Raw genomic sequence first — 14,171 nt, forward strand, 5'->3', positions numbered from 1 at the left:
ACAACCTACAGAATGGGAGAAAATATTTGCAAATCATATATCTGATAAGGGACTGGCCTCCAGAATATATAAAGAATTCTTACAACTCAATAAAAACATAAATAAGTCAATTAAAAAATTAAGCAAAGGATTTGAAGACATTCCTCCAAGACATTTCTCTTATTATGTACCAAGATATACCAAGGAAAATGACCAATAAACACATAAAAAGATGTTCATCGTCATTAGTCATCAAGGAAATGCAAACCAAAACCTCAATAAGATATCACTTCATACCCACTAGCGTGGCTATAATTAAAAAATAAAGAAAATGACAAGTGTTGGTAAGGATGTGGAGTAATTGGAACCCTCATACATTGAGGATGGGAATGTAAAATGGCGCAGCCACTTTGGAAAACAGTTTGGCAATCCCTCAAAATTTTAGATTAGTGGTTGCCAAGGGGCTGGGGAGAGGGAAAATGGGAACTGATCGCTAAATGGGTACAGAGTCTCTTTTGGGGATGAGGAAAATATTCTAAAATTAGAGTGTGATGATGGTTGCACAGCTATGTGAATATACTAAAAAGTACTGAAGTGTACACTTGAAAGGGTGGATTTTATGTTATGTAAATTATATCTCAATAAAACTGTTATTAAAAAAAGAACTTGGGCTCTGAGGTTAAACAGATATGGGCATGTGCTATGGTCTGAATGTTTCTGTCTCCCCCTAAATTCATATGTTGAAATCCCAACTCTCAAAGATGATGGTATTAGAAGGTGGGACCTTGGGAGGTGCTTAAGTCATGAGGGTGGAGCCCACATAAATGGGATTAGTGCCCTTATAAAAGAGGCTCATGGAGCTCCCTAGCCCCTTCCACTTTGTAAGGACATGACAAGAAGGTGCAGGTTATGAACCAGGAAAAGGACCCTCACCAGAAAACATGATTATGCTGGTGCCTTAATCTTGGACTTCCAGCATCCAGAACTGTGAGAAGTAAATTTCTGTTGTTTATAAATTACCCAGTCTGGTATTTTGTTATAGCAGACTGAGTAGACTGTGTATGAATCCTGTCTCTGCTTCTCCCTAGTTGTATGATTTCCCTGCCTCAGTGCTGACTTTATAAGGTAAACTACATGAGGCAGGTGATCTCTGAAGGAGCCTGGCACATACCTGGGTGGCTAGACTCCAGAATTTTCCATCTCTAGGGATAACTTCTACTTTAGAGGGCCACCTGCCTCCCGACTCTGGAACCTCTTCCTCCTTCAGCCTAAGGGGCAGGCTTCCCTTGGGAAGGCAGGAAATCCCCCACAGGTCCCATTCCCTTTCCCAGACTCATCCTTGAAGCTCTCCAAACAGAGAGCTGTGTTCCAGGGTTCCAGGGAGGGTGGGGCCAGGAGGGGGTGCTGGGTCCTCTACCAGGTTGGCCCCTTGGCCTGATTGGGCCCTCCCAGATGTGTGTGTGAGTGTGTGTGTGTGTGTGTGTGTGTGTGTATGAGATGGGGGGAGAGGCAAGGAATGTAGAGAGAAAAGAATGCAGGAGCCTGGTGTACTTGTTATTAAGTACAGATCCAGGGCTGGAGGAGAGGGAAAGGCCTAGCCTGGGGAGGGCTTTTCTGCCCAGCTGACTTGCATACCCACCCACGATGGAGAGGATGACAACCACGAAGTCAAAGATGTTCCAGCTGTTGGTGAAGTAATAGTGGCGCAGGGCAGCCATCTTGATGATACATTCGCCTGTGAAGATGGCTACGAAGAGCAGGTTGATCTTGGTCAAGATGTTGACCTTCTCAGGGCTCTGGTCATCTGTCTCCACCATCATAGTCACCATGTTCAAGCAGATGAGAAACATGATGGTGACATCGAAGGCCTGCTTGGTCACAATGTCGAATATGAAGCCTTGGTACTTGTTCTGAAAGGAGGGGCAAAGGACGGGCTCAGTAGGGCCCTCAGACAGGCTAGCACGCCCCCATTGCTGTCTCTCAGCCCAAGCCACCTACCCTCCTACTTCACTCTCTTGGGGGAGGCCAATGCCCCCAGACAGTCATGGGAAGAGGAAGAAGTCAGGATGCTGGCCAGCCTGGCTCTCCTGCTGAAAGCTCCCTGGGCTTCCAGGCCCAGCCCTAGGCTCTCTCTTCCCTGAGACCATCTCTGATGGCTCTTCAGAAAGGGATCTCTCTTACCCCGAGTTTCCTCAGCACATCGTTCATCATGCTTCCCTTTTTGTTCCCACTGTCTGAAGGCTCAAGGTCAGATTTAAAGTTCAGTCCTAGTAATTGTCTCAGTCCTCAGGTTAACAAATTTTCCCCACTCTTTTTATGGAATTTATTTTATTTATTCTACTTGGGACTTCCCTGGCGGTCCAGTGGATTCTACTGACTGTATTTATATGTGTCTTTAATTGTAAGATTATTTTGGGGAAGAGAGACGATTATAAATAAGTGAAAACACATGCGCGTGCACACACACACACACACACGCACACACACACACACACACACACCCCTAACTTAGAACCAAGCATGGAGAACAGGAAAGTATCAGATGAAATGGATGAATTAGATGCAAAAACTGGGGCTGCCACTTACAAGCTAGTGATTTAGGTACCATTCACCTAATTAACCTCAGTACTGCCCCCATCCTGCTCCAATACACACACACACACACACACACACACACACACTTTTTTGGCCCAAGGGAGTCAGCCTAGCAGAGAACCCATCACCCCTCTGGGCCCCACCTACCAGGGAACTCTACTGCTCAGGGAGTTGCAAGGATGAGGTTATGCACGGGGGTGGGGGCAGGCTGCCCTGCGCTCCCTGGGGAAAGCCTGAAGCCCTACAGGGGAGAAGGGGGCTCACTGAGATGTTCCTGTGGGAGGGGAGTGTCCCCTGGGCTGCCATAGCTGTCTCATGCCTTCCCCTCTATCTCCATGAGACTGAGGCCCCTGTGCGTGGTTATAGGTCCCTCCTTTCCTGGACAGGCTGAGGGCCCCAGGCTGGGCCAAAAGACTGTGAAGAGGCCCTGATTGCTGGTCTTGTGGCGTGGGGCCTTCCCAGAGTCTCCTCGGCTGATCCTCCCCACTCCCACCAAATCGACAGCCTGACTCACCAAGGGCCGTGGGATGGGCTTCTGGGGCTTCTTGGAGCCCAGCTTTTTCATGGCGTTGTAGTACTTCTTCTGCTCCTCTGTCATGAAGATGTCCTGGCCCCCTAAGTGCAGAGAGACAGGTACCAGCTTCATTTTGGGGTTCTCAGAGCCCCAGCATGGAGGGCACAGGGATCTTGCCTCCTTGATGAGGGTGCCAGGGTTGCGCTCCTCTGCATTTCCTCTCCCGGGGGAGAAGAGTGTGCCTCTATCCTGCACCAGAGATTCCCCCCACCCCCGGACCTGCTTCTCCTGGGTCCCTGTCCCCATTCTCCTTGAGCTCTCTCTGACTTTGTGACTTGAAAATCCAGTCCCTACTCCCATCCTCTTCCCTGCCCAGCTCAACCACCTTGGAAGTTCTCTCTGCCCACTTGGTTTGCCTGCCACCCAATCATGGCCCCTCTGAAGGAGCTCCCGGAAGACCCTGGCCTCTGTGCAGCCCCGCCCCCGCCATTGTCCCTGATCACGGACCAGGTAAATAGACACAACCCTCACCCCAGGTTCTCTTAGGAGCCTCATCTCTCAGACTACGGCAGGCGTGGGGCCCCTTGTTACAGGCTTACAGCCCTAAGCAGGTCAATCATGGACACACCCCTCTCCCACCCTATCCCGACAGGAGCAAGAAGAGGACCATCCCCAACAGGAAGGAAAAATGGGGCCAGGAGCCAGAAAGGCTCCCAAGTCCCTGGCATCCAGCCTTGCCCTGCAGCCTGGGGAAACTGCGCTCTACATATCTTTTTCTTCTGTTGGTTGAAGTTGTCAATGATGACACCGATGAAAAGGTTCAGGGTGAAGAAAGACCCGAAGATGATGAAAATAACGAAGTAGATGTACATGTAGAGGTTGTATTCCCACTGGGGCTGCTCTTCATACTAGAGGGGAGAAACCAGATGGGAGGTCAGACAGGCGGGAATGAGGGTGGGCTGGCTGGGTGTGTCAGAGGAAGGTCACCACACAGGGTGTATGTCTGAGTGTGTGTGATGGGTGGGTGGGGATGGAGTTGAGGAGAGTGGGTGGTGGCAGGTGAGGAGGGCAGGCATGCTGGGCTCAGGGCTGGCACAGCGTCCCTGCATGGCTCCTTCCCCTGGGCCACTGGGAGGTTTGAGTATATGGGGGCATCTCTCAGCCTGCAACTGTCAGTGTGATGGGGGTGGAGCACAAGGACAAAGGAGAAACTTGATTTATGTCTCTGTTGGTTCCACCCCATCCTCCTGGGGTAAGACTTTGATCCAACTAAATTACAGTGAATTTAATTTGAAAGATATTTGTAAATTTGGGGACTCCTTGGGAGACCACACAACCTTGCCCCAGGGCCAGGCCTGGGCATTCCAGAGAGGCTCAACTCTGGGTTGACACAAGAGACCTGGCCCTTATGGGATGTAGACCCTGATTCCCTGGTGGCCAAGCAGCTGGGAACCTCGGGTGCCTGACTCAGGCAGAGAGGCCAGTGTGACAACCTACCCCCCTGGAGTCCACAGCTGCATACATGATGTCCATCCAGCCTTTAAACGTTGCCTGGAAGGAAGAAACAAGAGTGAGGAAATCATTTAATTCTGCATCTATGGAGCTACTTAGGGCTCCTGTCTGGACAGATGAGGCCAGGAAAAACCTCCTCCAAGAAGCAAGCAGTCCATCCCACCCTTTCAGCAGTATCCAAATGGCTGGGTGGTCAGGGAAAGGCCTTCTTGTTCAGGGCTGAGGACGAGGGGAAGCCAGCCAAGCAGACACCCCAAGAAGGTCATACAGTGGGGGAATAAACTTCTTGATGTTGGCCAACAGACTGCCCTTCAGATCCACATCCATTTCAGATTCTAAAATGACACAGAAGCGCACAGCAGGTATCAGGGAGAGAGAGGTGGCTCTTGGGCTCTCAGTTCTTACTTAAGGTGGACTCCAGTGCTGACCTGGCCCCCTTTGTCATGAGCCTTATGGCTTCTGCTTCATAGCTTTTCAAAGGAAGTCCCTGAAGAATCCCAACCTTCCCTCATACTTAAGGGGGTCCTTTTGCTAGTGGTGTGTTGGCAAATGGCTAACAAATGGCTTTCCAGAAGAAAAAGAAAAGCCCTGATTGTTGTGTTTGCCAACTTCTCTGTGTAAATACTCCCATCATTGCCATCCTTAAGTTGCCAACATGTCATTACTGACCACAGAGTCGGGAAGAGATGCACAGGAGCACAGCGTTTTAATATTTCCACTGTATGGATATAATAGGTGTGAATAACCTCAAGAGCATAGATGATAATAAGTGGTAATGGTGAGTTCTGATTTCGTTTCAATATCATTGAGTTAATTACAAGTTTATAAAATCTAATTTTTAATAATGGCTTGCAAAATATTGGAAAATGTAGCAATTGGCTCTGGTGAGTCCATACATGCCGGCGCTAGCATGGCACACAAGGCAGGAAAGAGGAGGCCGAATAGGACAAGGTCCTGGCACTGGCTGCACGGACTGCCCAAGTCTGGGATGCTATGATGATTCAGAAAGAGCCTGAGGGACATGCTTGGTGGTGAGACCTATTGCCTAGCGGATCTCACTTGTGTCCTTGGCAAAATCCGATCGTGTCCTGAACCTGCTTTCAGGGTATAAGCTGATCTGCACAGACTTTCCATGTCTGAGAGTTTTTATGAGTCAGGCAGGGCAGAGGGAAACCAAGGCGGCCGCAGAGAAGGCAACTGCTTCAGCTCCCTGTGCCACGGGGCCCTCACCTGTACAGAGAGGCCTGGAGATGCTGTGGGACCTGCTGGGGACCACCCAAGGTTATGAGATGCCCGTGACCGAATTCTTCCCAGCCACTGTGCGGTTCTGTCTGCAACAGAAAGGGGGCTTTCCTTCCAAGTTCTGACATTCAGAAGGGACAGTCACAGGGATGGAAGGCGCTCTGGGTTTGGCTCTAATCCTGTTCCCCACGGTGTATTTCAGGGGAGTCGTTGGAGAAAGCTATCCCTGTGATTTAAGAGGTGGGTGGAGGTGTGAGGGGATGTGCCAAGCTTCCCTCTGGTCTGGGGACTAGAGACAGGTGTCTGGGCTTTTGGTTGGGACAGCAAGAAGAACAAGCTGCAGCTTTACATGTTATGGTTCAGATTGATTTCTGTTGTCAAGGTTATTTGTATGCTGTGCATTATAATCACTGAAGCCACTGTCCTCACAAATCAATGGAAACTTTGGAAAGACTGGGGAAGGCCATGCGTGTTTAAACATCACACATCTTGCACATTAGAGATGAAAGGAAATATATTCTTTTAACAACGCAGGAGGTATCACTACCTTTTATAACAGAGGGGTGGCCAGAGTCACAATTCTGCTAATAGTTCAGTCCCTGGGTGTCTGTGGTCATTCACTTGCAATCTGTGCCTTCGTACTGCCAAACTGACTGCTGTCTGGGGAGCTGCTTCTGCCGTAGTGCTGAAGCCCCATGCCATACTTGGAGAATGTAGCATCTTCCTTAGAATGGAAAAATCTGGGGCCTTCCCAAGCAGCCAAGAATTCCCTGGAGAATCCTAAGCCTCCTTTGGGCAACATGATCCTATCGTGAGGATCCAGAGTGGCCCCACTGTCCCTCTCCTGCCCACAGCACGGGGGAAGGTGCCTGTTGCTGGACAGCCAGTGGGAGGAAGGAAGGCCCTCCCCCCCACCCACAGGACTTACCACCTGCAGAAGGGCCAGGTACCCGGCCCCCACGTTGTCAAAGTTGACTTTCACCTTGGTCCAGTACAATTCGCCAGTCACGTTGAAAGACACACAGTCGCTCTTGTTGTTCACGATGGTGTAGTTCAAGGGCAGGTCTCCCTCAGTCTGGTTGATGCATCTCCCAAACTTTCCCGCGAAGAGGTTCACGCCCATGATGCTGAAGATGAGCCAGAAGATGAGGCAGACGAGGAGGACGTTCATGATGGAGGGGATGGCGCCCACCAGGGCATTGACCACAACCTCAAGTGGGCAGAGAAGAGGCTCAGTTCCTGGGGGTGCCCAGAACACACACCCTTTTCAAGACCCCCAACCTACTGAACCTCCTGGGTACAGGTCCCTATGGGGGTGGGGAACAGTTCCTGTCCCCAGTGAAGGGGAACCCATGGCTGGAAGCTCTGGCAGGCAGTGAGGGGAGTGAGAGAGAACACACACGCCTTTTGCTTCGCACCCTAAAGTCTGACACAGCTCAGAACATCTGCCTTTCCCTTCTTGGCTCTGCCCGGAATCCATGACCTTCCAACTTAATTTTCAGCAGGGTCTCTGCTGGATGAGTCTGCCACGAGTCTGAGGAGAAAGCGCCTCTGGAGGTACACTCTCTGAGCTAAGCTTCTGGTTTCCTTTGGGGTTGCTGCTACCGGGATGGATGGGTGTTCTCCTGTAAAGTGTGCCCAGGGGACCTCCGGGTGGCACGTCTGGAGGGTGCTCTGACAGCCCTCTCATGCTGCGGCGGGAGCAGGGCTGGCAGGGCGGGTGGTGTGCGCGCTCCCTGTGCCTCTGCCCTCCCCAGGGAGGGGCTCTCTGACCCCATGGGGCCATGGCCCCATGCTCTTCATTTAAACTCACAGCACCCAGGAGAAGTATCCTTGGCAAAAATAACTGGGGACTCCACTCCAGTGAGGGACCTAGTTCTCAGCTGTCTGTGAGCCAGGAACATGTTTGCCACACAGACTAGGAGCGGAGCTGGTGTGGGGCTGGGCAGTGGATATGGTAATGCTGACACACACAAAGGAGGGGGTCGGTCCGTGGCCCCCCAGCAGGCATGATGAACCTGGGAACAGGGTGGGAAACCAACTCTCCCGTTTGCCCTTCTCTGGCTCTGTGGCCAGCAGCCACAGCAGAGGCATTCCTGGCAACTAGTGTCTCCCCCATGTCCCCTTGTCCCAGAACAAAATGTCCTTGCTCCCAAAGAGACATTTAACTTAGGTCGGATTATTCACTTGTGAATGGCTTCCCACCAGAAATAAGCAGTTTGTTTCTCCATGGATTGGGGGTGTGAGCAAAGTTCAAAACCATCAACCAAATTGGGGCTGTGTAATGGTGCCTGCTGGGTCATTGAGAGACACACAGACGTGTCTGCTAAAGTCACAGTAGAACTGTGCACATTTTGTAAAAACAAGAAACAAAAAAACCCCCACACACAAACACATGGGTTTGTTTTCTTGCTATATAAAATTGATAATGTTTTTCTTGGTGGGCTTTTCAATATGCCTTATATGTGAGCATTCTTTGGTAAAATTTGGTGACTTGAAAAAAACACAGAGGGCTCTGCACTTAGAAAATAGTGCCAAAGAGTTTACTAAGCAAATACAAACTGCTCTCTGATGGTGAGAATACAGCTGGCTCCTTCCTTGCTTCCTTCATCCTCCCTAGCACTGCCCTACTGCCTGTCATAGACAGAGGGAAGGCAGCCTGTGATGGCCACGAGGCAGGGGACAGGGACGGACACATGGAGACGGGGCACACACAGACACGAGGCCCCGCTGGAGAGCAGAAGCCGAAGGGGCCCTGGGCCGGTGGGGCTGGCTGCAGCTGAGACACCTGTGCCCCAGGCCTCACTTCCGCTCCATTATCCAGGGCTCTCTGGCCCTCGTGGAGCCCACAGGGCTGAGGGTGGCAGGCCTCGGGGGAGGTTCTCACAGCTCTCCATCTCTGAGTGCCACCAAGCCCAGCTGTACTTCCTGGAGATCCTGCACATGCTCCCACCGGGTCAGGGCCGCCTGGACAGCAAGTGGGCCTGCGGGTCCCCTTCATGGAGCCACCTCCCACTGCCCCTGTGGGAAGACCCACCCCTCTTACCCTCATGCCCTCAAATCGTGACAGGGCTCGCAGGGGTCGGAGCGCACGCAAGGTCCGCAGTGACTTGATGGGGCCCATCTCAGCAAAGCCCAGCGCGTTGGCCACCAGGCTGATCAGCGAGACCTGTGGGAGGCAGGGTGGGAGTGGAGTCACGGGGACAACTCGAGACAGTGGCAGGGCTCCTGGCCCACCAGAAACAGGCTGGGTGCGAGAGAGCCAGCAGGCCTTCCTGTGTCCAGTCTTTCTGATTCCCAGCTGGATCGTCTTCACAGGCTGTCCTGCGTTGGGCCAGCCTTCCTGCGGCCCAAGAGGCTGGGGGCGAGCCCAAGCATGTCCCAGCTTTCAGACCTTCACTGAGGGCCTGCTGTGTGCACTTCACACACACACACACAGACACACACACACACACACTCACAGACACACACACGTCTGTAATAGCCGCACTCACCCCAGGACTTGGAATGCACCTCCCAATGCTACAGATGAGAAAACTGAGTTCCAAAGCCACCCACTAGTGTGGAGGAGCAGGGCCACAAAGCCTGGGCTTTAGGTCCCATGTGCTTTCCTTCAAGTCAGATTCTTGGGCCTGCCCCGTCCCTGCCCCAAAGTAGACTCTCTGGGGAAGAAGGACTGTCCTGAGTTGAGTATGAGCAGACAGACAATCCTGGGGCATTTCCCCAAAGCTGGACCTCACAACATTCTGCCGTCTTCAAAGAAGGGAAGCTCAGATGGAGCCCCTGAGGACTGTTCTCTGCTCTCCGCTTTCTCTGCCCCGCCCTCACCGGGGCATTTCCACCCAGCGGATTTTATCCTTCTAAAGTTCCAGGGGCATACAATCCCTTCTTATGTCACTGCTGGCCGGTGATCACAGGTTAGAAGTGGCCTCCTGCCTGACCTCGCCGGCAATCACCATTACCACCACCCTAGCTCTGAGGGCAGCCTGACGGTGGCGAGGGGCCGCAGGCGGGGCCCTGACTCCCGGACCCTCCTCCCAGGCTTGGAAGCAGCAGGTTGGGAGAAGGCTGGGCAGAGGGGCTTGGAAGAGGAAGACTCCCAGCATGGACTTCTGTGCTGCCCCCACTCGGGAGAGGATGAGGGGCGTCTCTCAGGGACTTGCTGCTGAGGGCAGCCAGGTCCAGCCAGTCTCCCCGCCTAGTTCCCAGCAGGCCAGCCTTGTCTGTTGCTTCCAAAGCTCGCCCTGTCTGCTCCACCCAATCTCAGTCGATGGCAACTCCATCCTTCCAGCTGCTCAGGCCACAAGCTTTGGCATCATCCCTGCCTTCTCTCTGTCTCTCACACCCTACATCCAACCCATCAGGATTTCCTGTTGGCTCTGCCTTCAAAATATGTCAGAAGTCCAAATATTTCTCAAGGCTTCCACTGCCACCATCCTGGCCAGGCCGCCATCATCTCTCCCCTGGATCACTTCCACAACCTCCCAACCTTCTCCCTGCCTCCACTCCCCTCCCCCACCACCCTGACAGGGTGATTCTTTCATAACATGAGTCAGATGATGTCGCTCTTCTGTCCAAAGCCCTTCAACGCCTCCCCATTTCATTCTAAATAAAGGCCCATGGTTTTCAAAGGCTGCATCCGTTCTACCGCATGCAGTCTGGCCTCATCTCCTGCACTTCCCTTCCCCACTCCTCTGCTCCAGCCACTCTGGCCTCCCTGCGGTTCCTCAAGTATCCCAGGCACCCTCCTACCATAGGACCTTGGCACTGCTGTTCCAACCTCTGTTTGGAATGTTCTGCAGACATCTGCCTGGCTAACCCCAACTTCCTTCAAATGTCACCACAGTGAGCCCACTCTGGCCAGCCTGTTTAAAGTTCTAATCTCTATCTTCCTTTCTCCCTGAGTCCTGGCCCTCCTAACCCCCTTCCCTCTCTACTTCCTTTTCTCCACGTGTATACATCACCAGCGTGATATAAAGCTGGCTCACGTATTATGTTTCTGGTTCACAGTCACCTTCCTGCGTGCAGGCAGGGGTTTTGTCTGTTTTGTTCCCCAAGATCCCCAGCATCTACAATAGCACCCACATACAGTAGATGCTCAATAGTATCGAAAAAATGCATGAATTGAACATGGAAACATCTTTTTCCAGACCTTGAGGCCTGAAGTCCACCATTTCCATGAAGTGTGGGGATGGGGGGGCATGGCCAGTGTCTGGAAAGCTGGATTCCAGCACGCACTTCCTTCTCCTTGACCTTGGGCCAGGCCCTTCTCTGCTGTGAGCCTCAGTTTCCTTCTCCACAGGCTAATTCTCCAATCTTGAAAATTCCAGGCCCTTAGGCCTGGCCTCAGCGGAATTCCCCAAGGTGGCAGGTGGTGGGAGGTGGGTGGGCTTCCCCAGAAGTCTTTGCAAACTCTATCTGGCCTGCCCTGGGGGAGTCCCAAAAAGCTGCAGGAACAGCTGGGTGAGGGGGCCTCAGGGAAGAGCTGCCAGGATCCCAGGCCTTCCCCTGGCCCTTTGGCAAGGAGGCCTCAGGGGTCCTCTCCCTCATCTCAGGGAGGCTCTGAGGGCTCCAGGCTGTAAGCGCATCCTGAGCTCCCCCTGTCTCTGCCACCCCAGAACCTCTCACCCCAGAATTAGCATCAGCCACTTGGGGTGATGAAAGAGGCCTGGGCTGGAGGCCCAGCAATGTGGATCTATGTCTCCACACATACTCTAGCCCATGGAGCCATTCAAGTTTGTCCTCCCACCCAGGCCTGGACCCTGGCCAGGCCCACTGGCAGCTAAGCCCCTCCCTTTAGCCTCTGGGCCCGAAGTGGGGACCAAGCACAGGCCTAAACTCTTCTATAACTATAGGAAGGATAGCCCCTGCTGGTGGGCAGAGCTACGAGTGTCTTCTGGAAAGCTCTTCCCAGCCTGCAGATCCTGACCCACATCCTGTTGTGCGAGACCCACCACAACCAGATGATGAGTCCTCGCCTGAGCCCTTCGCCATGTTCCCTCTGCCCTTAGGGAGCACAGATCCAAGGCTGCCCCGCATCCCGAGTCTCAATTCTCACCCCGCCGTGGCTACTCTCCCACTTGACTGTGCTCAGGAGCCCCACAAGAGCCTGCACTCACCCTGCTTGGTACCCAGCAGTGTCCCGGGGCCTGGGGAACTGTGGGGCAGGGGCCTCCCATTCCATCTGCCAACTGGGTGCTCAGGGGACATGCCAACCTCCTGCCCCAGGCCCCCTGGGCACACCGGAGGTCAGGCAAGCCCTGCCAGCTGCCTGATCACCCAGGGCAGCCACCTGGAACCCCTCAGCCAGCGTTCATGCTTTCCTCCTTCTCACAGGTGACTCCACCCCCTCTCATCCTCCCCAGGTGGTACCTTCTACCTGAGCCAGGAGGATCTCCTGCCTGCCCAGCACCCTTTCCCCAATCCCGTGCCCTCTGGCCTTTGGCTCACTCCATCTCCTATACAACACCTCCTCTGTGTGTGGACATGTAGGCTCTTAACCGGTCATCTGTGTAGTGGGCCTGACAGACACTTCACAAGGTGCCGTGGTGAGGGCTGCAATACGGGCTCATCGCTCCCCCTTCTGGACGTCCTGAGAGGGTGGGACCCCACTCCTGCCCTGGCTCACACCGCTGCCAGAACTGCATTTCACTATCCCCCATGGTGAGTATAGTTTCTCCCAGAAGCCTAGGTTTCCCTGTGTCCCCAGTCGGGGGTTCTGATGGCAGAGCCCAGGTCTCCCCTCTGTGACCCCGGACTCAGGCTTCCTGCCCCTTTGTCCACCCCGTGGCACAGCCAAGATGCTCCACTTCGTCCTGCTGACTCCCGCTTCCCTGTCCTTTTGTCCTTCTGTCCCTCGGCCTCAGCTCCTTCTCACACTGGCAACGGGTGCCCCCCTCCTCTCTTCCCTTCAGGGGCCACACTTACGTCCACAATGAGGAAATCGAGCCAGCACCAGGCATTGGTGAAGTACTTCTTGAAGCCATAGGCCACCCACTTGAGCAGCATCTCCAGCACGAAGATGTAGGTGAACATCTTGTCGGCATACTCCAGCAGGACCTTGATGGTCTTCCGCTCCTCCAGGTAGATGTCCTCGAAGGCCTGCAGACCAGGGTAGACAAGGCAGACATGATATCCTGACCCAGCCAGTCCCACCCCGCACAAGCCTTCATCTCTGACAGTATCTGCTGCCCAGGAGGGCGGGGCAGAGGGGAGCCATGTCGTGGAGGGGATTCCTGAGTGTGTCCTCTGAGCCGCGTGTGCACCATTGCTGGGTTAGGAAATGATGTTATGTGGTGTGTGGACAACAAGGCAGAATGTGTAGTGAGAATGCTTCTTCCTTCACTTTAAAGAGCAAGTCTCAGTTCAGTGCTAGTGCACTGTTAAGACCTCTCTAAAACAGCTCAAGGCATGCTGCTAGAAACAACATACACTTTCCCCACCCCCTCTACTGCACTGTGTTTTTATTCAATTTACTTTGGCAATTACCTACTTTTCATAGGAAACAATATTGGTTTCCAATGACAATGATCATTCAAAGTTGCCCTTTAAAATAAATTTATTTAAACAAACAAAAAACCAGTGAATGTTCATCTAAGGCAAAATTTTAAAGAAATGATAGTAAAGGCAGTTTGTAGATATGAAGATTAGGAAACACAGGACTAGATGAAGTCAAACCTCCTGCAATCCTCAGCATCTGGGAGTCAACGTTCCTAAAATGCTAGAAGTTGTCAGTCTTTCCCCACCTCCTCACTGCTGCCTCAACCCAAATCCCCGAGCCAACAGAGAGACTCAGATGGCCCCGGCTGCCCTCTTCTAACTCCAGGCTTCTGATCTGTACCTACCCCTCCTAAGTTACCTTCCCCTATCCAGAATGTGCTCTGAGGCTCCCAGTCTAGGCAACTGAATGCGTCACTGAGGGCCCCAGGGAGCTGCCTCCACCTGTCGCTCTGGGCCTCCCTGTCTGACTGCAGGGCATCTGTGAGCTACAGTGATCCAGGGGGCCGGTGCTGTCAGCAGTCAGATTAGCAGACCACATAGCTAATCTGGTCCATGTAGATATGACAACAGGATAATTCAGGCCCCAAAATGGACTTTGGGAGTTGTTCAAGACAGAAAGTAGGCCTGTTTTTTTCTGATTATAAAAATGTATGCCTTCTATAAAAAATGAAATAATACAGAAATTATAAAAAAGAGAATAAACAACAACAAAAAAACCAAACAACCCAATCAAAAAATGGGCAGAAGACCTAAATAGACATTTCTCTAAAGAAGACATACAGATGGCCAACAGGCATATGAAAAGATGCTCAACACTGCTAATTATTAG

General features: G+C 52.6%; 1 protein-coding gene across 3 annotated transcripts in view; it reads right to left on the reverse strand.

Moving 5' to 3' along the window:
- The window catches only part of SCN5A (sodium voltage-gated channel alpha subunit 5), a 90,807-nt gene that overhangs the window by 5,206 nt on the left and 71,430 nt on the right, over positions 1-14,171 (reverse strand). For all 3 annotated transcript variants that reach the window (XM_082348285.1, XM_082348287.1, XM_082348286.1), the window contains 7 exons: positions 12,770-12,943; positions 8,889-9,011; positions 6,771-7,052; positions 4,586-4,639; positions 3,855-3,996; positions 3,089-3,189; positions 1,619-1,889 (listed from right to left, as the gene is read on the reverse strand). In XM_082348285.1, the coding sequence (XP_082204411.1) occupies positions 1,619-1,889; positions 3,089-3,189; positions 3,855-3,996; positions 4,586-4,639; positions 6,771-7,052; positions 8,889-9,011; positions 12,770-12,943 (1,147 nt within the window). The remainder of the gene's footprint in view (positions 1-1,618; positions 1,890-3,088; positions 3,190-3,854; positions 3,997-4,585; positions 4,640-6,770; positions 7,053-8,888; positions 9,012-12,769; positions 12,944-14,171) is intronic.

This window comes from Balaenoptera borealis (genome assembly GCF_965194805.1).
Source record: "Balaenoptera borealis genome assembly, chromosome: 12".
Taxonomy (NCBI): Eukaryota; Metazoa; Chordata; class Mammalia; order Artiodactyla; family Balaenopteridae; genus Balaenoptera; species Balaenoptera borealis.